This window comes from Pieris napi, chromosome 13, assembly GCF_905475465.1.
Source record: "Pieris napi chromosome 13, ilPieNapi1.2, whole genome shotgun sequence".
NCBI classification, from domain to species: domain Eukaryota; kingdom Metazoa; phylum Arthropoda; class Insecta; order Lepidoptera; family Pieridae; genus Pieris; species Pieris napi.
In genome coordinates, this window is record NC_062246.1 from 6,059,025 (window position 1) to 6,081,731 (window position 22,707).

General features: G+C 34.0%; 3 protein-coding genes across 4 annotated transcripts; 1 reads left to right on the forward strand and 2 right to left on the reverse strand.

Annotated features, from left to right (window-relative positions):
* Positions 1-1,609: 1,609 nt before the first annotated feature.
* On the reverse strand, positions 1,610-5,527 carry LOC125055521 (transmembrane protein 62-like). 2 transcript variants are annotated; one of them, XM_047657986.1, is made up of 5 exons: positions 4,898-5,527; positions 4,525-4,774; positions 3,374-4,269; positions 3,086-3,303; positions 1,610-2,121 (listed from the first exon to the last, which is right to left on the reverse strand). In XM_047657986.1, exons 1-5 carry the CDS (start codon positions 5,099-5,101, stop codon positions 2,088-2,090), a joined length of 1,602 nt encoding a protein of 533 aa, XP_047513942.1. In that variant the 5' UTR covers positions 5,102-5,527; the 3' UTR covers positions 1,610-2,087. The 2 variants fall into 2 exon arrangements, with proteins under 2 accessions (XP_047513942.1, XP_047513941.1); XM_047657985.1 differs by having other exon boundaries at positions 2,732-3,303; positions 4,898-5,520.
* A 1,524-nt stretch (positions 5,528-7,051) lies between these two features.
* On the forward strand, positions 7,052-19,419 carry LOC125055520 (protein expanded). Its single transcript, XM_047657984.1, has 4 exons — positions 7,052-7,315; positions 13,995-14,246; positions 14,992-15,071; positions 15,191-19,419. The coding sequence occupies exons 2-4, from the start codon at positions 14,024-14,026 to the stop codon at positions 18,605-18,607; spliced, it is 3,720 nt and encodes a 1,239-aa protein (XP_047513940.1). The 5' UTR covers positions 7,052-7,315; positions 13,995-14,023; the 3' UTR covers positions 18,608-19,419.
* LOC125055523 lies at positions 19,152-22,546 on the reverse strand. Its single transcript, XM_047657987.1, has 3 exons — positions 22,250-22,546; positions 21,896-22,035; positions 19,152-21,372 (listed from the first exon to the last, which is right to left on the reverse strand). The coding sequence occupies exons 1-3, from the start codon at positions 22,458-22,460 to the stop codon at positions 19,867-19,869; spliced, it is 1,857 nt and encodes a 618-aa protein (XP_047513943.1). The 5' UTR covers positions 22,461-22,546; the 3' UTR covers positions 19,152-19,866.
* Between the last annotated feature and the right edge of the window lie 161 nt (positions 22,547-22,707).

The following is a 22,707-nucleotide window of genomic DNA, read 5'->3' on the forward strand; positions in this document are numbered from 1 at the left end:
GAAATGAATGAAAATGGGAAAAACATATGCCCAATGTTCCAGGACATATTTCTGCAAATGATTTATAAATTCAGAAAAAGATAGGTACTGCAGTAGTACTATTTTATCTAATCTCTTAATTTAGTAACGAACGTCAATGACTCTAACTTTAGAAACCTATTGAATATCGATATTTAACAAAAACAACTGCCAATGGAAAGAATACTATTAATACTAATTATTAATTACAATACAAAAGTCTCCAAGGAGTTTCCATTGTTATTTAATATCCCAATGTATGACATAAGTAAGTACTAAGTAGTAGGACTAGGTATTAAAACCTCGTTTCTGAATTACGAACACTCACGTTTGTTAATAATCCTCAATTTGCAGCCGTTGCATAAACTTCTATTATGCGGTGGTAGTTTTTAATAAGGAATAGTAGAAAAAAGCCTTTAGTTATATAAAAAAATCGATTTTACCAGATCAAAGCATAATGCCCGTTATTGATAATATTTGTTAAGTAAATAAATTATATGCGTGATTGTTAAAATTGTTTATGAGGATTTTTTGTGAAAATTATTTGTATTACAAGCTCAATGGCTTTTTATACACTTAAGTAGGATTCGGAGGACCTCGGTTCGATTTGCGAAGAAAAAAATTGTTTGTGGTAGAACGCTAATGTTCAACTTTTTTAAATACGTAATTAAATATTAATCTTATTGTTAATCTGTGATATTAATAGAATACTGATTTATGGTTATGGAAATAAGGATAATTACTAAGGTTATCTTCTGTTTATAATACTTAAAACGAAATACAGGTCACAGTAGTGTTATTTCGTATAACTTGTTGTTTAATAAATTTTATGACAAAAGAATCTCTTTTAAAACATTTATTTTATTTCTTCTTTATACTTAACTGTGTATGTTTATGAATAAGTAAAACGACAACAGATAAGTACATTTATATTTACGTAATGATATTTACATCAATATTTTATACAAAAAATATCATTAGTATACACATTTACGCAGCTTTTACATTTAAACACATAATTATTGTGATAGTGTCAGACTTCAAGAAGAAATTATACTTATTCCAAACGTAAGTAAAATTTGTTTAATAGTTTTGTAACGAAATGTTAAATGAGTTTAGCTAATGATAATTCCGATACGGAAACTTCAGTCTCCGTAGCAGCTCGTTCGATAGCTGTTTTGAGTTATTTAAATATTTTAAACTTGGCAATTAAGAAAAACTTTGAAAACTAATTGCAAAATAACAGACTGCGCGAATTTGCCGCACAAGCATTTTTATTTATTAAGCACATAAGTTTAAGGCCAATAACCATGTGTATGAACCATCAACCATATTAGTATTTACTATATTTTTTAAATTTAAGTTGAGGTGTAATTATTGTCGCGAGTAAAATTCGTCGCAACAAAAAGTAAAGGCCCATTTTAAAATACACAAATTTATTGTTTGCCATAGTTCTGCTCGAAAGTTTATTGAAGCCCCGAGTTGACGAAAAATACATTTTTAAAAACAATAAATGTGTTTATCTCTGGATGTTCGGAAGAAAAACGCTTTTTCGATCTCTCCAATTGCATTATATACAAATAAGAATTTAATATAAGTTATATTATGCTCATTATGTATTAGCACAATTACGTATTGCACTGATAACTGTTATAACAATTATTGTAATGGGCAGATAATTAAATCATAGTAAATTACTTTTTTTAGCTTTTGTCAAATAATTCTATAGTCAAATAATAATATTTGTAAGAGACAACGAACAGTAATTGTAATTATGTGCAACAGCGAAATATAAGGCGAGGCGGTTAATCGTACACACACATATGAAACGCGGACGGTTTGTGCATGTATGATTAAAATCTATGACAAAAATACCATTATATTCATACATTCCTAATGTATGGTGACTATATTAGAAATACTGTAAGTTTCCATAAATATTAGTTTTGGTATATTAGACATAAACATAATAGGACAATGTTTCAAGTGCATAAAAATAATATCTTTGGTGTAAATAAAAATACATGACTATTTTACACAGCCTTGATAATATGTACAGCCTTCGGTGTCTACGGCGGAGTTTCGTTCAGCTTTTGGAGGCGTCTAAAAACAAAATATTTTTTTTTAAATTATATACGACTACTGGAACTTTAAAACACCATGAAGCATAGACAATTATCGCGACCTTATTTTTTTTTTATGATTGTACAATTCACACCAATTGGCCTAGTCCCATGCTAAGCTGGTGAAGCTTGTGTTATGGAAACTAGGCAACGGATATACATACATACTATAGATAGATAGACATATAAATACATATTTAAACACCCAAGACCTACACACACAGCACAACTTAGCAGCGAATTTCGAGCGAAATGCTCATCACATCGATGTTTGTCACAGCCGGGGATCGAACCCGGGACCCATGGATTCGCAGTCAGGGGTACTAACCACTAGACCAATGAGTCGTCAAGATGATTTTACTATCAAAGGTGTTAAAAAAATGGATACCAATTAAATAGAAATTAAACAAAAAAAATCTTCGAAATTCTTTGATGCGTTTCCATTTTTGTGTTTAGCTAATTTTCCAATCAATTACTTTCTTAACTTTCTAGTTCAGGCGAGATTGCGTTCAAACTTTCCTCTAAATTCTACTCTTAATAAAAAATCGACAGCAATACTTTAAGGTGGCTATAGAAGTTACTTTACATACCTGCAATAATCAGGTGGCAATGTTAAGGTCTTGTACCACAATAATGTACTTAAACCAACACTCCAAGTCCTCAGAGGACTAGTAAGAAATGATAGAGTTCCATATTCCAACCAAAAGAAGTACGCAAGCAGTAGTTGTATTGTCAGTAGAAATATAAAGGGCAAATTCCGGATGACTCGCTTTATTCCTTGGGCATTGTGATTCGTCAAACGTAAGTCTAAACAATATGCCAATACAAATATCAATGGGATTTGCACAAACATTAACTGCACACTTCCGTACATATACGTAAATGGTTCAGGCAGAAATGTGCCCTTTATAACAATACCCCATGCAAAAATGGTGCCAATGTACCCATCAATAAGTTCCCCTATCGCCCATGGGCCAAGTGGTAAATACAATGCATATAGTATAATCGGATAAAATATCCGATCGACTTTGCTCAAAAGCCAGACTTTCCGTAAAATCTGACGGCCACATCTTCGTCTGTATTTTGGCGGGCTCTTTTGTGATCTCAAAATGCTTAGCGGTGTGACATTTATTACCAATAGTGTTCCAAATACCGCCTGAAACTATACATTTATTATTAGCAGAAATCTATTACGTAAATATTACCTCTTTAATCTTTATCTTTAAACCTACCACAGATCCTGCGTCAAGCATTAGCAAAATTCTGGGTATTACTTCAAAATTCACTGATGTCCCATCTAGAGTAAACGGATGAGTTACATTTGTCTCTTTTCCTAGTTCATCAACAGCTCTTACATACAAGTTATGAATACCTGTTACAAACAAATGGGGAAGCCAATCACAGACATAAAGTGGTCTTTCCTTAGATTTACAATTTAACCAACTTAATCTATCAAAAGATATCTTTACACTCTCGATTTGAACATCACTAAACGCTAAAATCCTTATATGGGTTGAGTCAGGTATCAAACTCAATGGTTCTCGTCCAGGTATAGCATATTTCGCATGTTTAGGATTTGTCACAAGAATAACTGGCCATGTATTGTGTCTTTGGTCAACAAAAGAGAACATTCCATGATCTATGGCCGCCAAACGATACATTCTGTTATCTTTCCAATCCCCTAACTCTAGCTCTAAATAGCCTTTTTTGTGCTTTGTATACATTTTAGGTACTAATCCACCCATGGAATGTAAATGACCACAAACATAAACCTGTGAACCACTTGCGCTGGCAATCAACTGTCTTACATCTATCCTTTGCTGATCATGTTCTAGAGATAATAAACATGAAGTAGGATAGTGCCCAAACCAAACTATATGATCTGCCTTATTTTCGGCATCTTGTTTTAACTTTTGTATATATTGTTGTTCTTGAGCATCTAGTATGCCAATAAAGTTAAATGGCCGTCTTAAACCAGGCTCAGGACATGCATCAATTCCTATAAAAGCTGTACTGACTCCATTAACATTCATATAATGGACATATGATTTTGGATTATTTATTCCTTGTACAGAATAATTTCGAAAATAGTTTTCTTGAGAATTTAATGTCCTAATATTAAAGTTATCTGAAATTATCATTAATTTAAATTAAAAATAAACTTATATGTACTTTTCTTTCCTAAATTTATTACAGGAATGTGATAATTATTCAAATTACAAAGCTGATGTAAGTTGATGAAAAATTGCACAACAGATAACCATGTTGATAATAAATCAATTGATAAACTGGCAATCAAAATCTACAAAATAAAACTATGAATGTTTATCAAAAATAATTCTTACATCAGAAAATATTACTTAGAGGAATATATTGCACTTACCATGATTTCCTCTTATATCTAACCAAGTAGTATGTTCTGTTACTCCTGATTCCTTTATAATGTTATAATAATACACCCATTCTGACTTAACTTGTGAGCTTCCAAGATTATCTTTAGCTTTAGCATCAGTTAGGTCACCAGTTGCCAAAACTAGGAATGGTTTGATTTTTTTAACAGTACTATCACAAAACTGCTGAAATTGAGATATTCTACCGGGGTCCCGAAATATACTAATATGTATGTCAGATATCTGTAATAAGTATTATAGATAAAATTTAGTTAATATATAATACAAAATAAATAAATTAAGCATTCTTGTTGTTCCTCTTAATATTTATTATAAAATCCATATGTAAAAATATTTAAGACTCACCTGTAGGAACCAAATAAGATTATTAGGTGAATCACTTATTGGACCATATTTTTTTGCTAAATATTTTGTAAAATTTTCACCTTCGTCTTTGTTCTCATTAGTAAAATTGTGATCTGTAGCTATTGTGTTCAAAATGCTAGCCACAAACATTGACAATAACAAAAGAATGCATACTACTGAAAACACTGCTTTTGAAAAAATCATTTTTACAGACACTTATTTTTCTTTCTGCCACTGGTAATCACTTTCTTACACATAATATTCTTCAGGAAAACTTTACATTAAACACCACATAAAAATTTGAGGAGTATATATGGCAAAAAACTCATTTGCTTAAAAATCCCAAGGAAATTCAGACTAAACAAAGTATTTCAAACCACAATTAAATTACAAAGGTAACAAAATAAAGACGACTTTCCTCTCTAGGCTCCCAGTTTCATTTTACAAATTGAAAAATCCACTATTTGAATTTCAATTTGAAAGAATCCTATCAGTGATTTCAGATATGTCAATTAAAATTTGGCAGACTATTTACATCAGATTGGCACTAGGCAGCTGGTCCCATAGAGGAAAGAAATCTATGGAGAAGTCCTTGTCAACATATACAATATTTATGGTTTATAGCAGCAAAAATAAGTTGATGATCAACTTATTTCAATCAACTGTTGATCTCTTTCTTTCTACGGTGCAATTACTTTTAATGAAAGAGATAATTATGTTTTAGGCGCAGTTTTTGGCTTAAATTACAAGTCTTCGTTGCATAAACTCCTTCATATACATAATGCGACTCTTTATTCTACGGGTAAGAAAATATTACGCAACAATTCAAAAATGAAAATAAAATTATTTACAAATCTAAAGGTATGTAAAAGAATACTGTATGTAAATATATAAAAAAAGAACTTTCCGTGGTATAGTAGTGCTAATCCTCGGCAGCCTTTCTTTATCTATGTTTAAGTTTTTGTAGTAATTTCAAGTCCTTTATTTTCTTTGGTCCTCGTCTTCATCTATGAAATTAAGTAAGCCTGTGACAGATGTCAGTTGTTAAACATCACAATTTGACATCAAATTAGGAATTTGATTTAATAATAAAATGTATACTTTTGTTTTATTGATATGAATAGTCAGTTAATTTTTAAATTAAAAGAAATGAGTCTTAAACTACTATATATTGATTGTCAGGCAAGGAAGGCTGATCACGTTCTTGTTACTATAAAATAACTACACATAATCAAAATATCAAATAAACAAATGCAATCCAAAGGGTTGTAGAACAACTGAATTATTATTGTTTACATGTTGCCTTGCATAATTAAAATATTGAATTATATATAGCATAGCCATTCTTTGTAATTATGTACACTGTACAGTCAGTGATTAACTATTCAGTTCTTGAAGGTACAAATAATCAAACGTAATTGAGATTTAGTACCTTTTATACTTTATGGATATAATCGCTTCCCAATATATTCACTTCACTTTACCTGTACGGCATATCATAATACGTATTTCTTAGAATCGCATTAGTTCTTAAATATAAAATATAATACCTATATGTATTAATATAATTCCACTAACCATTAATTTACCCAAAAATATTAAAGCGCATCAAAGAATTTGATACATGTCAATAGGATGAAACTCAAAATTGGCTGTCGTTAAATGTGTTACAATTTTTTTCAATTTCTGCCAGCCAAAAAATTTGCTCACTCAGGTTTTCTAAGTTTTATAAGCGCGGCGATTAATCATCGGAGTCACGCCGTGAGAGTATACATAATATCATTTATCGGTAAATTTATATACTTACTTAAGTAAAGCATTTGTCAACAAAAGACATATTTAAAAAAAATCCTAGTAGGTAGTCCAAAATAAATTGATTGTTCACGTATATCGTAACGTTACGCGAGAAAACATCTACAGTCTACTACTACTATAGTATATATATAGTATATACTATATTATATGTTTTTCAAAGTTTTAAATAGTTCGTATTTATCTTCGTAATATCAGACGCTGAGTAACCGGGATCATTAGTGATAATTATTTAAAAGTAATAAATTTATTACAAGAGTTTGGGCGCATTCCGCGCGGTTAATCTACAGATGCGTGGTGGAGGTATCATAAAGTGCGGAGGCTCCTACAGCGAGCCTCGGCCGGTCTCCGCGCCACTATCTTGCCGCATTCCACCAAGCCGAAGCCAAGGCGCGCCCCGCGCGTGCCTTCATGCCTTCGCCGACCCACGCGCCTGCTTCGCTTCACTCAGTCGCTTCTACGCGCTTATAGAGATTATGCGCATTGCCACTGCGCTCCTATGTTACCGGTTGTGAGAACGCGCGAAGTGTAGTGAAGTGTCTATGGATGCGGTTACCACATTTTAAGTGCCATAGCGACTTACAACATTGGATTTGTTTATTGATGGTAAGTGTGGATGTCGACTTCTTCTAGGTCTACTGTGGATGCGCGCGCTTTCACGATGCGGCCACTTTCATTTCATACACATAGCTCGCATTCCAAGCCTGCGCCGGGGCCGCTGACCCTGCGCTCGCGCGCCCTTCTTCTTTTATCCGAACTTCTATTTCACCTATCTTATAAGACCAAATTACCACTTAATAATGAATCAATCTACGATACTACTATACACAACTTGACCTGGACTTGAAACCAACGAAATTTCGAAAGTAAATACGTAGTTATGTTTGCACATAGAACGTACGTAACATTACTATGATTTCTTAATTATTACTAGTCAGTTACATCTTTCTTTAAACTTTGATTCTACCAGGGATGATGAGTATGAACTATTCAGCAGGTTCGTTGGTCTAAACTCTAAAGAAAACATAACAGCTGGACTAATGAATACCAATAATTAAAAAAAACGTTGTAAATCAATCATATTAAAAACATGTCAAGTATAGTTGAACTGAAACAATACCACTTTATGTAAACATAATAATATAATATTGAGTTAACAAATTAAACTAGCAACTAGTTGAAGATAATACGAGAGACCTTACTAAGACTCAATGCTTAATCAGTTAAAAACACACAAGAGACTTCGTTACTTTTATTCCCTGATATTGTTGAAAATCAATCACAATTTATATTGTGTTATTTCATGAAAGAACCGACTATATTATTGAATATTATTTATATACCTTTAACTATTCTGACAAAGATGAGTATAAATACTTAATGCGTTTTTAAAACTCTGCCCCGTTGCGATACTTTGGTTCAGTGATTGATAAAGAAAAATATGATTCATTAGCTCATAAACAGGCTACCAACGACTGCGACCGCATTCCTTCGATAGCGCGGCGAGTAAATACACCTAACGATTGACTTCACCCACCTAGTTAGGCACTGATTCTTGCGTAAACACGCATAAAAACCTACGCAGTATTAGAACAATATTTTACCAATTATTTACGAGTTACAGCACTTCATTACTACTTATAGACTGTGTCGTCCGCTGAAACGTTTTTGAAGTTCAGCCCTGCGATTCTGTAACTCACTTTTCGAACTCACACAACGGTTTTCGCATCGGCGGTCGCTCAGAAATCAGTCGTGAAGCAGTCATTTTATTTTCGAAAAGTGAGTTACAGAATCGCAGGGCTGATCCCCCATACGTACCCACTTACTACAATCAAATTGAGTGTCAGTCAACCATTTTTATTGCTGTCCAATCGTAAATCAAAATTTAAATATGAACCTTTATGAATACCAGTACCTTAGAGAACTGTACATTGTTTTATTTATAAGGCACACTAACAATACGGACACAACTGACTAGAAAACAAAAACATAATAATTAACAAGTTATTTTTTTCCGTCGTTAATTATTAAAAGTAAGTCAAGAATAGTAAAACTTTCGTGATAATTGAAAATAAGAATTTCACAATTTCTATACCGAAGGGGCATTATTTCTCTTAATATATAATATATCGTAAATATTAGAACATTGAAAATATAGTAACAAAAGGATAATTCCTTTACCTGACATCCAATCTTGATAGAATGGCGAACGCTATGCTATTATATAACAAAATGTTCTTCATATAACGATGGTTAGTTGGATTCCATACACAAATTAGACTTAAATTAATCTAAAATGCCGTCCGAAAAGTTTTTATATCGGAATAATGAATCTGCACTGTAAGACCGAAAGTCCCGAACACGTTTAAAGGTTATCAGAAGCAAAAGTGGTTGAGGAGCATACCTGAGTGGACCAATTTTACAATATCTATTAGAGGATACACAACACCTCTAAACAACTTTTTCGCCTGACACAAGAAAAACGAGGTTTCCCATTGTTAATAATTACTTTAAAGAGTCTACACACGGCGCTAAAATCATAGACAATATTGGGGAAGTGGTGGGGAGCACACTAGATCACCTCGTGTGTAAGCAAATCGTTCCCTAATTTGTGTATGCTACTGCCGATTCGAACTACGAGCCGATTTATCCCCCCACCATTGTCCCGATATCGACAATAATTTTAGGGCCTTGTGTAGACGCTTTTAGCCATAAAGAGAAGTTAATTCCTGTCAAAAATTGTCTGCATAATACTTAATAATATATAGTAGAAAGAAAATAATTGTTTTCAGGTTTTTTAATTAGAATTAGTAGGTACCATTGTAACATTTTATATGATAATTATTCAATTCCGGAAATAGACGAGTGAAATACGTATAAGTACGTTCTTTAATCGTTAACAGAAGAATGTTAATTGACTCGGTGATTAAAAATTGATCTTTACGAATGTTTGAAATATTTCAATAACTACACTACAGAATGTTACTTAAGGGCTATTAACTAAATTAGTCATAATAAGTACAATGTTCTATGAAAAATAATCTTCACGTGTTCCTCGATATAGTAAGGATACGGTGGTAAGGATGAGGGATATAATTATCTATAATAAGACTCTTGTCTGAGGGTAAAAATGTAAATGAACGAAACGATAGCGTTTCATTTGGGAATAAGTGGAGAAAAGCATCTCTAATGCAACGCGTCCAGATACGCGACATGCGTATCCTAATCAAACGCACGGTTATATGTCACCGTAAAATTGTAAACACCGTTAGATTGTAATCTATCTCGCGAGATTATAAACTGTCGAAAGATTGTGAACCTCAACGAACTGCTTACAGTTTAACGTATTATTATTCGGTAGTTATATGAAATTGTTGGAAAGTAAAATTAATCTGTAATTGACCAAAGAAGTTTGAATGATAACTAAGTTAGTGTAGTACAATCTACCGAATAATAATACGTTAAATTGTAAGTAGTAAGCTGAGGTTTACAATCTTTCGACAGTTTATAATCTCGCGAGATAGATTACAATCTAACGGTGTTTACAAATTTACGTTAACATATACTTAGTTTAACATACTCGTCAGTCCCTGAGAATCTGATTCGCTCAAAGCTGACTGGGCAATTACTAATAATATTCATCAGACGCGTGTGGAAAAAAGGCAGAGGTTAGCGGAGTTCCAGGTTTTGCTATCGTCATTTAAAGGTTTAAAACTGGAGCTTAAAGCCTACTATTATATCTAGATATGTCTTTACATGATCAATATTCAATATGCACAAAGGCTTAGTCCAAATAAAATTCATGTAGTTAATCTTTATCCGAGAGGTACAGGATACCAATTGCAGTAGTATAAGGTCTGAACTTTAATTCATATCTGAAGCCAAGAGTGCCTTGAGCGGTGTCAAATATGTCAAACTTCATACAGAAAAACTGTTTGACAATTCAAAAATTTATGTTTGATTGACGTTCTAAAATACTGACTTAAGTATTCAAAACAAGCCCAGTAGGCACAAATAAAATCCATAAAAAAAAAGTATTCAAAATCGATGCATTCAAAAATGCTAAAACTATTAAAACTTGTGTTCAGAGACTTGTGTCAAGTGATGGAACGATGGCAAAGCGAAACTAAACTGCAATAATAAACACATTACATAAATACTCGTAACGAAATAAATTTATTTATATTATCACGCCTTTTTCCCGAAAGGGTAGGCTGAGACCACGGATCTCCACTTGCTATCTTGACATACCTCTCTTGCTTCATCCTCCACGGTTATGGGTACTTTTAACTTGTCCCTTCTGTTGTACCTCCTGGATTTGGTCCAGGTGTGTACGATAAGGCCTGCCCAACCCGACTTCACTATCCACGGTTGCCTTGTATATATCCTAGTGTTAATATGGCCAAACCACCTAAGCATTCCCTTTCGTATCCTTTTCGTAACGTCCTCAAACCACACTGCTCACGTATCTTACTATTACTTATCCTATCCCGCAATGTTACATCACACATACTTAACGCTCTCGTTTCCACGACATTTATTCTACTCTCATTCTTTCTCAGCCACAGCCAATACTCACTCCCGTATGTTAACGTTGGGATAAGCACTTCCCTAAAACGGCCGGTCGAGCCTCGTTTGAAATTCCTTGGCTACACATAAAGGATAAGAATGCAACGCTCCATTTACTCTTTTTTCAGCATTCACTAACCTTTCTATATCATCGTCATCCAAAGTAAACATACAGCCCAACGAACATATAGACTTGTTCCACTTTTTATCAAAATATCGCTATTCATTTTTCAAATACAAAAAAGAAATACACATGTAAAAGCCTACCTGCCTATACATTAATATTATAATATCGTGTCATCAAATCCCTGAACACAAAAACTAATTTAGTTACAATAATTTATATTAAAAATATATATTCTCCGAGACTTTCGTTCGAAAGATTTTCTCAGACTGATATTAATTAAGATGAAAGATAAGCAAAAGAGTTTACAAGATAATTAGGTTTTATTTAAGTGAAAATTAACTGGTTTTAGACTTTCATTTATTAATATGCACGTACCTTCAATATGAATCATGATTCTTTAAAAAAAAAGGTTTCTGTAGAAAAACATGTTTTCGTATCAGATAGAAACAATAGTTCTCCATACCTTGATGCCAGAACAATTGTAAAAATTTATAGCCGTGCGTATAATGAAGAAAGTGATAAGGCAAGTCGTGTTTACTGACGTAGGTCTTTATGACGTTTATTAGGCGTAAATAGCAAGAACATAAAATCTTTTTTTAAACATCGAACAAGAAAACAATCTCTTGTTAGTTTGTTTATAATTAACATAACTATACAAACGCAAGAACACATACCATAGATAAAAATAGTACCTTGACCTCGTCATCTTATTGTCATTTAACATTGACAACGAATCGCAATGATGAACTAGGTACATAGATGGAACTACTTAAAACTAGGTGATATCGTCGAAATGAATACTAGGCGTATAGAAACTGCGCAACAACAGACGAGTCTGTTAGAAAATAGAAAATATTTAATTTGAATTTTGAATCAAGTAAAACATAAAATTCTCTTGCATTTTACGTATATTTTACTCCACAATGCAGGGCACATAAAAAATAATTAACAACTTGCATAGATAGGAATAGTGCATACCTAACTATAGTTAGATATTGAAGAGGAGTAAATGTTTTTATTGTTTAAGTATACCTCAGGTATGCATTCGGCATCAATGAGTCTATGTTATGTCAACATAATAAAATAGGCAAGAATCAGTTAATTTTGGAATCTTTATAAATAAAAATATATGTACACAGGTAGACAGGAAAATAAGCCAATCGAAGAGACTGAGCAGTATACCTACCTCTTCAACGTTGTTAGCCCATAGTTTGCATTGCATAAACATACTATGTAGTACACGTAAGCAAAGCACGTACGACAATCCTTAAAATTCCGTCCATTATATCATAACAAAGTGCGAGTGTCAAAAGTGGTGGCGAGATGTCGAAAAGTAGAGGCAACGTCGTCCGGAGGTATGCGAGGACGCAAGATGCGGCCGGCGCGGGGGAGGGGCGCTCGGCATCTGAAGGTCGCCCGCATTCCTCGCGTCGCCGTCCGCTGCTACCGCGCTTACGTAGCGCCTCCGGCCCCGCACCCCTCACCTCACAACCGGTCTCCCGCGCCATCACAAACTATCGCGCATTTACTAAAACAAAAAACATGTTCTTATGGCTATCAAGTGCTGAGGAGCCGCAGAGGTACCGGATGCGATGAAATTTATTCGCGTCTAGTTTTTTCGAACCGATCTCGTGGTGCTACATTCCAAGAAACGTTTTATAATACATAAGTATACAGGTTCACGATAGCGCAACGTTTGTAGTTTTGCCTTTGCTCGATTCGTTTCTAGATTCCATCTAAATTATAGAAGGCTTTCTTAGAACTTTGCACATAACCTTAAGAATGTTGTGTAATCTAATATCTGTAGCTAGCACATTATTTTCCATATGACGGGAAAATTATCATTTAAATATATCTTTTATTGTGAATTTATCAATGGCATAGTATTACGTATATATAGACCGTAGTAAAAGATAAAGAATGTAAACAAAATAATCTCCTTACTTGGAATACGTTGCAAATCAAGTTTTAAATAAATTTACCATATTAAAAAAACCAGATCCGTTAGTTTTGGAATAAATAAAGTAGGTATTTTATTTCAATTCCAAATCGCATAGATTAGATTCAATGTATACATTTTAAAATATAGGAAACAATGCGAACACCAAAAGCTGCAGGTAGCAAAAAGATGGTTCTACAAAAAAAGTATGCAATGGAATGCACAGATGTTACAAGATCCGGACATTCGTAACACATGGATATTCTGTTGAATAAAAGTTCATCTAGAAATTCTTGGAAATAGATGCGTAGGAAGCAGGAAAATAATCTTATACACATATTTTACGAACCTACCTACTTTTCGTAGAATTTATTCTAGGTAGGATGTTATTATAGGTGCTTGAAAATTTTACTCGGTATCTCTAATATCTTAATCTTTTTAGTAGACATTTGTATGATGTCTCATTATAAAAACTTGATATTAATTGAACGGAACTCTTAATTTTACGGGAATTTTTACCAGAATCTGACTGAAATTGTTTGACAAATTTAAAAACATGATTCTCCCTTATTAAAAGAATGCAGAAATGAGTTGCCTATTTACATTATATTTCGTATGTATTGATGCAATATATGCTGACATTGTTTCAGAGAGTGTAATAGGAGTATCGAGATGCGACATGCGTGCTCTATGTTCGGTTCGCGGGCCGTTGGGCGGGGAGAGCCGCGCGCTCGGCGCAGGCGCACGGCTCCTGTCTCTTCGGCTGCCGGGCCAGCCGCAGCCTATACACTTCGTGGTAGAAGCCAAGGCGAAAGTCAAAGATCTAAAATCTTTAGCGAATACCCACCCACAGCTGCAAGGCATGAACGATACAGAGCTGTTCGGATTGGCGATTTTACAAAGTAAGTCTTCTTCTATCTTAAAGAAAATTAAAACCAGTGGCGCTACAGCTATATGGTCTCAGATTGCATCCATTCTTTCGATCATTTTCATTTTATGGACAAGTAGGTGATCAGTCTTTTGTGTCTGACACATATCGATTTTTGAGTATGGATTTGACGGGTTCCTCGCGCTGTTTGCCTTCACCGTAGGAGCAAGTGGTAATTGCGCATATACATAAAATTTTCACAGACGTGATTCGAACGCACGACCTCTGAGATGAAGGTGGCACGCTTAAGCCATTAGGCCAATACTGCTGGCTTAGTTATCATTGTTTAATTACAAGTCAATATTTTTTAAAGCAGGTAAAACGTACCTAGTTATATAATTTCATTAAACCGTAACCCATTAATAACAATTAAATCCGGTTTAAATTAAATTATGATGCATTAATATATTTCCCTAATTTATAGACTTTTACTATCGAATTATGTTGGAATTTAAACTTCGCCCCACCGCATTTACTTTCTTATAAGGCTTAAGCAAACATCACATTATTATTCACGTTATGTCTCCATGTTATGAATATCCAAGTATGCCTTGTTGAGTAATAAACATTGCTATATTTGTTGGTACGTTAATCATAGCACTTAACATAGCATAATTACTCACTATTTATATGATGATACACTATTCTGTAATGTCGCTGGTATATACTATATGTCACGCGTATTATCTTTCAGTCTATAATGGTATTTTTATTTTCAGACGGGGAGTACTTATTTGTTGATTTGGAAAGCAAACTATCTAAATACGCACCAAAGAGCTGGAGATCTTCTCATACTCATGTAAGTAATCCATGCATGCATTCTTTATTATCTACTTTATGATCAAACCATTCAAAACACCAAAAGGCATAATTAATTTGTTTAAGCAATTTCTAATTCTTTTGTTTTTACCTTTTCAGGGTTTAGACGCCAATGGAAAACCATTGCTGGAACTTCACCTAGTCGTACAATTCCACGTGGAAAGTCCACTACTTTTACACGATGACGTCGGACGCCATTTGTATTATCTCCAACTACTTCACAACATACGCTCAAGGGATGCTTTACCAGTAGAAATACTTTTACTCTTAATAGGACTAGCATTACAAGCCGATTGTGGTGATGAAGAATCCTATGACAATCGGGAGTACTTTAAAATTGAAGATTACGCCCCAACATCTTTAACCGGTGATTGGGTATCGGCCGCTGCAAGAGCTTGTCACCGGGAACATCGGGGTCTTACAAAAACCGATGCAGAAACCAGATTTATTCGTGAAGTGTGCCTCCTACCTGATACCATTAATTCTCATAGATATCGACTAAAGCAATCAAAGACAGAACTTGAACCAGGTACTGTTTGGTTACTAGTCACGGCAAAAGGGATAAAAATATTACCCGACAAAGGCTCCACATCAAATTTTATTTGGAGTTCCATTGGCAAGTTGAGTTTTGATCGAAAGAAATTTGAAATCAGAACTGAGGAAGGCAAAATCACATTATACTCATCGAGTGAAGAGAAATGTAAATATTTATTCGCTTTATGTAAAGAAACCCATCAGTTTTCAATGAAACTATCATCAAAACTAAATGAAATTTTAATCCGAGAAGAAGATGAACGCAAGAATTGTTTCGCTTACTCTAAATCTTTTAGTTTAAACTACAATAAAAATAAAAGTGAACAAAGAATATCTCTTATATCGTCCACAAGCTCCAATACTACATCAGGAATTGTGAGTGACAGAGTACAATCAGAAGATGAGTTGGAAATAATGATAGATACGCCCCCTGCTCCATCAACTGAAAGTTTAGCATTTGCTCATCTATTAGACAGTTCAAATTCATATAAAGTTTCATCATTGCAAATGCAAAAACCCAAAGTTCGTAAGAAAAGTAAAGAAGATACAGATAAAATAAAAAACGATACATCTTTTGAACCCGTACCAGAAACGAGCCGTCAGTTTGAGGACGGTGATCAAACAAATGAATCTCTAGCAGACAGCCCATCGAGTAATATGAAATGTACCGGTTCACAATGTTCCTCATCTTGCAGTACAGTCATTATGGCGAGAGCCGGATTAAGCCCCCTTAGCAGAGCATCTAACGGAAGCAGTTTGGAGTTAGGATATAGTCATACAACCCAAAATTCCATGTTAAGTGATAACAGTACAGTAGGAATTGACATTGAATACACTCAAGATACAGCATCCGCCTTGTATGACGGTCTAGGACAAGCAGCAACAGTAGCGGCGTCAAGTGAAACTAGCGGTGTTTATACTATGGGAAGTTCAGAACTCACTGCACGTTCAAAAACTTATTCCATATCGCAAGGCAGTCGAACTGATTACAGCGGTTCATCATACGATAGATATAAATCATGCAAAGAAAATGATTTAGCAGACTTCGACAGCGTGTCTTCTATATTAAAACATAAGTCGGAACGAACAAATATACATAGGAATCCAACATCTCAGCCTAGTTCGGATTGCATTGATGGAATTAATCAATTCTGTGATGAAACCGCAAGTGATAATAAAGAAAACGTGTTTCGCGAGCGCACAAACTCTAACGTTAGCGTTACATCTTTTCATGGCGACGGAAGTGATCCGACTGATAATAAACACAATATATTAAGTGCAAGTGAACTAAGTGATCTAATAGTCGGTCGTGGCATTTATCCCAAAACACAATCCGTAAGTGACACATTTGATTCAGTTTCAGATTACGTAAGGATACCATTGCCGTTTAATGGCGAAGGCTATCATCAAAACATAGATTCAGCACAAACGGCAACGCTTAACAGCAGCTACATAAACAATTCATTTTTCGACCGACCTCCGACACCACCAACTCGATTAGACAGCAGAAAAGGGTTTCATTTGTCTTTGCCAAACATTTTAGATATAGATGGCAATGCATCTATTTTCCCAAAGTATCCAGACAAACCTCCTCCACCGTACGAATATAATCATAAAACTTTATCGTCATCTACCTCCACGCCCACAAAACCTCCACCTGCATATCCAGGTTCAAGTAATTCTAGTACCTTTTCAAAACAAGCAGATAAAGAGGAAGTAGAAGCGAGAGTGGTTACATCTAAACCTATGATCACTATTCTCACAGCGGAAGCCGGAGAAGTCAACACTTCGGGTGAGCGAACATTTGCGAGCCCAATGGTTCTGGAACACCGATTTCAAAAGTCCAAGCGTCACCAAGCTTCAAGTCGTAGAGCTGAACGTTCAAAATTAGCTCAGGGTCTAACGAATTTATCGCCTTCAAGAGAAGTTCCTCCGGGTGTCAGTCCTAATGTCCTAGTAGCGATGATGAAATTACCGCCGCCACCTCCGCCGCCCCGTCACACGAGACTGCCCCCTCCGCCTCCCGTAGCGAGGCTACCGCCCCCACCTCCACCACATAACCCTATGTTTCACCAACAACTTTACAGCGACGTGGACTATGTGTACTATCCTCTTCAAGACCCATCCGTGTCCCAACAGAACTACCTCGACCACAAGTTAACTGAATCTCGAATATCAAACATGCACAAAAATGGGTTACACTATAGAAGTACACCATTTCTCTCCACATCGTTATCGTGCTCTTCGACGTATGGCTCGATCCAAAACTTGTCTGATTCCTATGTTCAAATTCCCGGAACGCGTACCAGTTGGTACTCAATGACTAGTCGAAATTCTACAAGTAGCCATTCGATTAATCTAGATAGACCACCATTACCGACCCGTATCGCGGAGGTTCCGAACTTTAATCGAACTAAATCGCACGAAAACATGATAATTATAAAAGACCCACCGCCTTTAAAATTGAGAAGAATGCCGCCTCCGCCACCCCCTCCCTATGAACACAAGAAAAAGCTCCCAACTCATTTGAAAGAAACAAAGCTTCCTCATTGTAGTACAAGCGACAATATTTTAAGAAAGAAAATCGATGCAACTAAATGCGATTTAGACATCAAAACGCTTAGAGAAAAAAGCAAGAACTTAGACTTGCCACTCATAGCCGCTTTGTGCAACGACCGTTCACTATTAAAACAAACTAAAGCCTTTGGCGCCCCAAAAATAAAGCCAGTCAGTGATTGTGAAAGTGATCGAAAAAGTACGAAGTCGGATCCAGTAACCACCGATAATTTAGATAAGAATAAATCTGATTTAAGTAACAGGAAAGTAAGCACAGGTTCTCAAAAGAGAGTATTAGTACGCAATCCAACAGATAAACTTCCAGCATTGCCCGGAGCAGAAAGTCACACTCCAAGAGCTATGTCTAATACGTATGTGATGCATCCGAGTGTCATTAAGACAAAGAGAACTCAACCCAGCTCATGACAATTTTCCGCACAAGTCACCTTTCTTTTTGTGAATCCTTCCAGTGCTATTAACATTTCCCATTAATTACATTTTTATTCAAATAAAGACTGAAAAGCCATACATTCCCACTACCGCTTTAGTTAGATTTTGTTGTTATACTTAAATGGAATGCTTATTTAAATACATAGTTCTACATTAATGCCAAGACTTTTTTATTACTCGAAATACGTTAGAAAATATAAATTAGTGGTTGGCCTTCCATTTGAGTAACGACACCCAATGTTTAAAATAAGTATGCATTAAGTAGATAAATTAAGTAAAATGACTATGTCCCTTCGAAGCGCAAAATGCTTTTAATTCATGTTTATTTATTTCGTTGATATTTGAAACTAAGATAATTTATAACAAATATAACATGTGATTATATTTTTATAAAAACTTTTTTAATTCTGTTTATATTGATATGTTTAAAGATTTAGTCTTAGAAATGCGTATTACTAAAATTATATCCAACGCACAATCACATGTATGATTATCGGGTATCATGTACAATAAAACTAAATTAAGAATACAAATACTTTATTAAGATATTGTATGATTTCGAAAATTCTCTATAAAATAGTGAATTTTATAAAGGCAAAATACTCACTAATATTTATCTGAAATATTTAAAGAACATGTAAATTTAAAGTCATTGCTAAGTCCTAGTTATAGAATGTAACAATTATTTATTTCACAACAAAATGTACATAGAACATTGTTGATAAATAATTCGTAAGTACATTAAACATTTCATTATGTACAAATGTATAGTAAATAATTGAGAAACACTGTTTATTTTTCTTGCATTCCTTTTCCCATAAATAGTAAGAGTTTTACGTTCACTTTGGCCATTATTATTCAATAATAATATCACACAAAAAATCACACTTTTTGACAAACTTAACTAGCCATATCAGTAAGTAACATAAAATAGAGAGCATTTAATTTCCACTAATGGTAAAAAACTATATTTTAGCCTTAATTATATATATCCACTTATATGGAGATAGAAAACAAGAATACAATTAAAAAAGAAAATACTGTTACTAAACTATGTGTGCCAGGCAAACAGAATATTGAAGTTTTGTTTATCCTAAAAAAAAATGTAGGAACGAAAAGACTAGATTTGAGCTTTTAAATATTTGGTATGATAAATTTAAAACTATTGAGTTAACGTCAACAGAAATAATACTTTTTAAAATGTGCCAGCATATGCTTAGCTTACATAATTTTCATTATTTTTCTAATTTTATAATAAGAGCCGAATTCGGAGAAAACGTAACCTTATCAAAGTATAAACTTGTTCCGACAAGAGACGAATTTGTCGCACCCACAACAACACCACCATAAAACATAGATGATAAATCAGTTGTTATCGCCTGATTACCAAAATTACCAACAAATACACACGTATTTCTTCGAGGAAACCAGCGCTCAATGACCACAAGATTGTCCACAGTTTTACGCACATCTATATTTTTCAAAACATTACCCTCTTTATATATCCCCCGTAAATATATTGTTGGAGTATCCAATCTCACTTGAATTAAGTGTTTTATAGTGTTTAAATATTCGTACATTGGTTTTTTGATAGATTCATGATTCCACGGTAATATTGCGCCGGTTTCAGTTTTGTCATTTTCAGGAAAAGACATAGTAGCAAGATTATGTACATGTTCATGTTCATGGAAATCACTTTCTATACCATATCTTTCTAGACTCCCCAAACCTATTTCATCGCCGTAGAATATTCCTACCGCTCCAGGCAAGGCCATCTCTAAAGCTATTGAAGCAAGAGTATTATTGGTTGTTTTTGATGAAATCCTTTGACTGTTGATGTTACCTATATTCCAATGAACCCATGGATAGTGAGGTTTTTCCCAAAGGATTCCAGATGTTACAGATTCAATCCTATCTTTTAATCTCTTTACACCATTGTTCAAGTCTATATGAATATCAATCAAATCTATTCTGTTAAGCAATACTGTAAGGCTCGATCCCTTGGCTTTCAAGAGTGCAGCTTCACTCGCCATAAAAATTTTGTCACTACCAATGAGTTCTTTCCAAATTTGCAATGATTTTCCAAAGTTGTCATCCGCAGTAAACATTTCTAAGTTTTTCAGATATAATCCATCGACATTCTGCTCACAAGCCCAAAAAAGAATACTCTTGGTAGTAATATCGAGGTCTGAAGTAGTCTCATTATGTGCCAGGACAGATCGATTTGAAATTGGGAAAGGTTCAATTACAATTAGACTAGACACTGGTATATCAAGTATTATATGCATATTAAGTTTATGAACTGCCGATACTAGGTCTTGAAAATCTTTCAAAACGCCTAAACTCCTATCAATTTTTAGGGTATTTGTTGTATTATAAAAGTGTACAGGATAGTCTTGAGATTCAAATATATAATTTAAGCGAATAGTAGAACCTCCTAACTCTTTAATATAATCTAATTTTTTTATCAAACCCTTTAAATCACCAAAACCATCATTATTTGAATCCTTAAAACTTGCAGGAAAAACTTCATAGAATACCTTACCTTGATGCCAGGGGAGATTAGGATTACAGGTTTTTGGTATAGTTACAACCATAGTTACAATAGCTGCCAAGCATGCAATTAGAGCCGAGAGTACAATCCATAAAATAATGTTTCTTATTAGAGGCCAGTTCCAATTCACAAAATTGGGTAGTTTTCTATTGTTGACACTTAAACTTCCATTAAGTTTACTTTCCGGCTGAAAAATTGATACCATAGTTTTACTCAAAGTTTTGTTTCCTTAAAAGTTAACTATTAATAATTGGATAATAATGAAAAGCTATTCTCAATATCTGCAAAGTTAATGTGGTTAACTTGAAATAACATCATGCTAAAGCTCAATATCAAATTTGTATGATAGCCTTATAGATAATCAAAATTAATAAAGGCTCGCGTCTCTTAAATTTATAAAATATATATCTAATAGAATATTTCTGAAATTTTTAGTAAGGCATGATATAGAAATATTTCAAACATTGTCCTAGAACCAATACAGTTTTGATTGAGTTTAATTGGCACCTTAATAAACAGTCTAAAGTCCATTGGACTTGCTAATATACCAATTAGTATAAATACATTGGATGGATTTTTAAGATGGCAAAAAAATTATCGAATATTATCTGTATTGGTCTCTATAGAGAAACATTCTTAGATTACTGGACCACAGAAACCTAAACTAAAATGGGCTCGAAAGAGCTGCCAAGAAAGTTTTAAACTAATACCTGTCCTAAAATGATATCTCCATTTTTGCTAAGAGTCTGGTAATCCAGCATGCTTATATTGTTAATAAGCTGTGCACTGACAGGGTCTTGAGCAACAGAGTTAGAATCTCCTGATGAACTAGAATCACCAGCGCTTGCCTCTGAAATTACGTCTTTATTATTATTTATTCAAAAACATCTTAAAGTTACTATCATTAAAATTAAATAAATAATAGTGCTACATTGAGGAAATATCACTGAATTTTTTTTGATACTGCACAGAAGAAAAGGATCTATTATGATATATTATAAAGAATAATATAAAAATGTTGTTATTGTTAATTGTAATTGCTTTTAACATAAGTACTTATATACCAGAGTTTCCAATGTTGATGCTCTTGGTGTCATCATTCAATGCTAAAAAAGCATTGTCACCCATTTCTTCTGAGAGTGGATGCTTAAAATCCAAAGTTGTTGGACTTGGAGTCAAGAGCAGACATGTTGATGATTTTACACCACGAAGATATTCCAAAGTTTCAAGTTCAGTCGTTCCATTGCTATCACTAGCTTCTGGCAAGTCATTCATTTTACTTTATTTCAAACAAAGAGAGATACCAATGTACCTTTTATTTATTTAACGTTTTGTTAACACTATTTTTAAAACCTGATTGTCTGAACTCTGAAATGTAGGTTATATCACATAAAACAAATTATTTATATTAAGTAATCTATATAAGACTATACTAAGAACTACAGAGCAGAGGCTGGTGCTGTAGTGCTGACTAAATTTTAATTCCAATTACCAGATAATACATACATATTACATATATTTC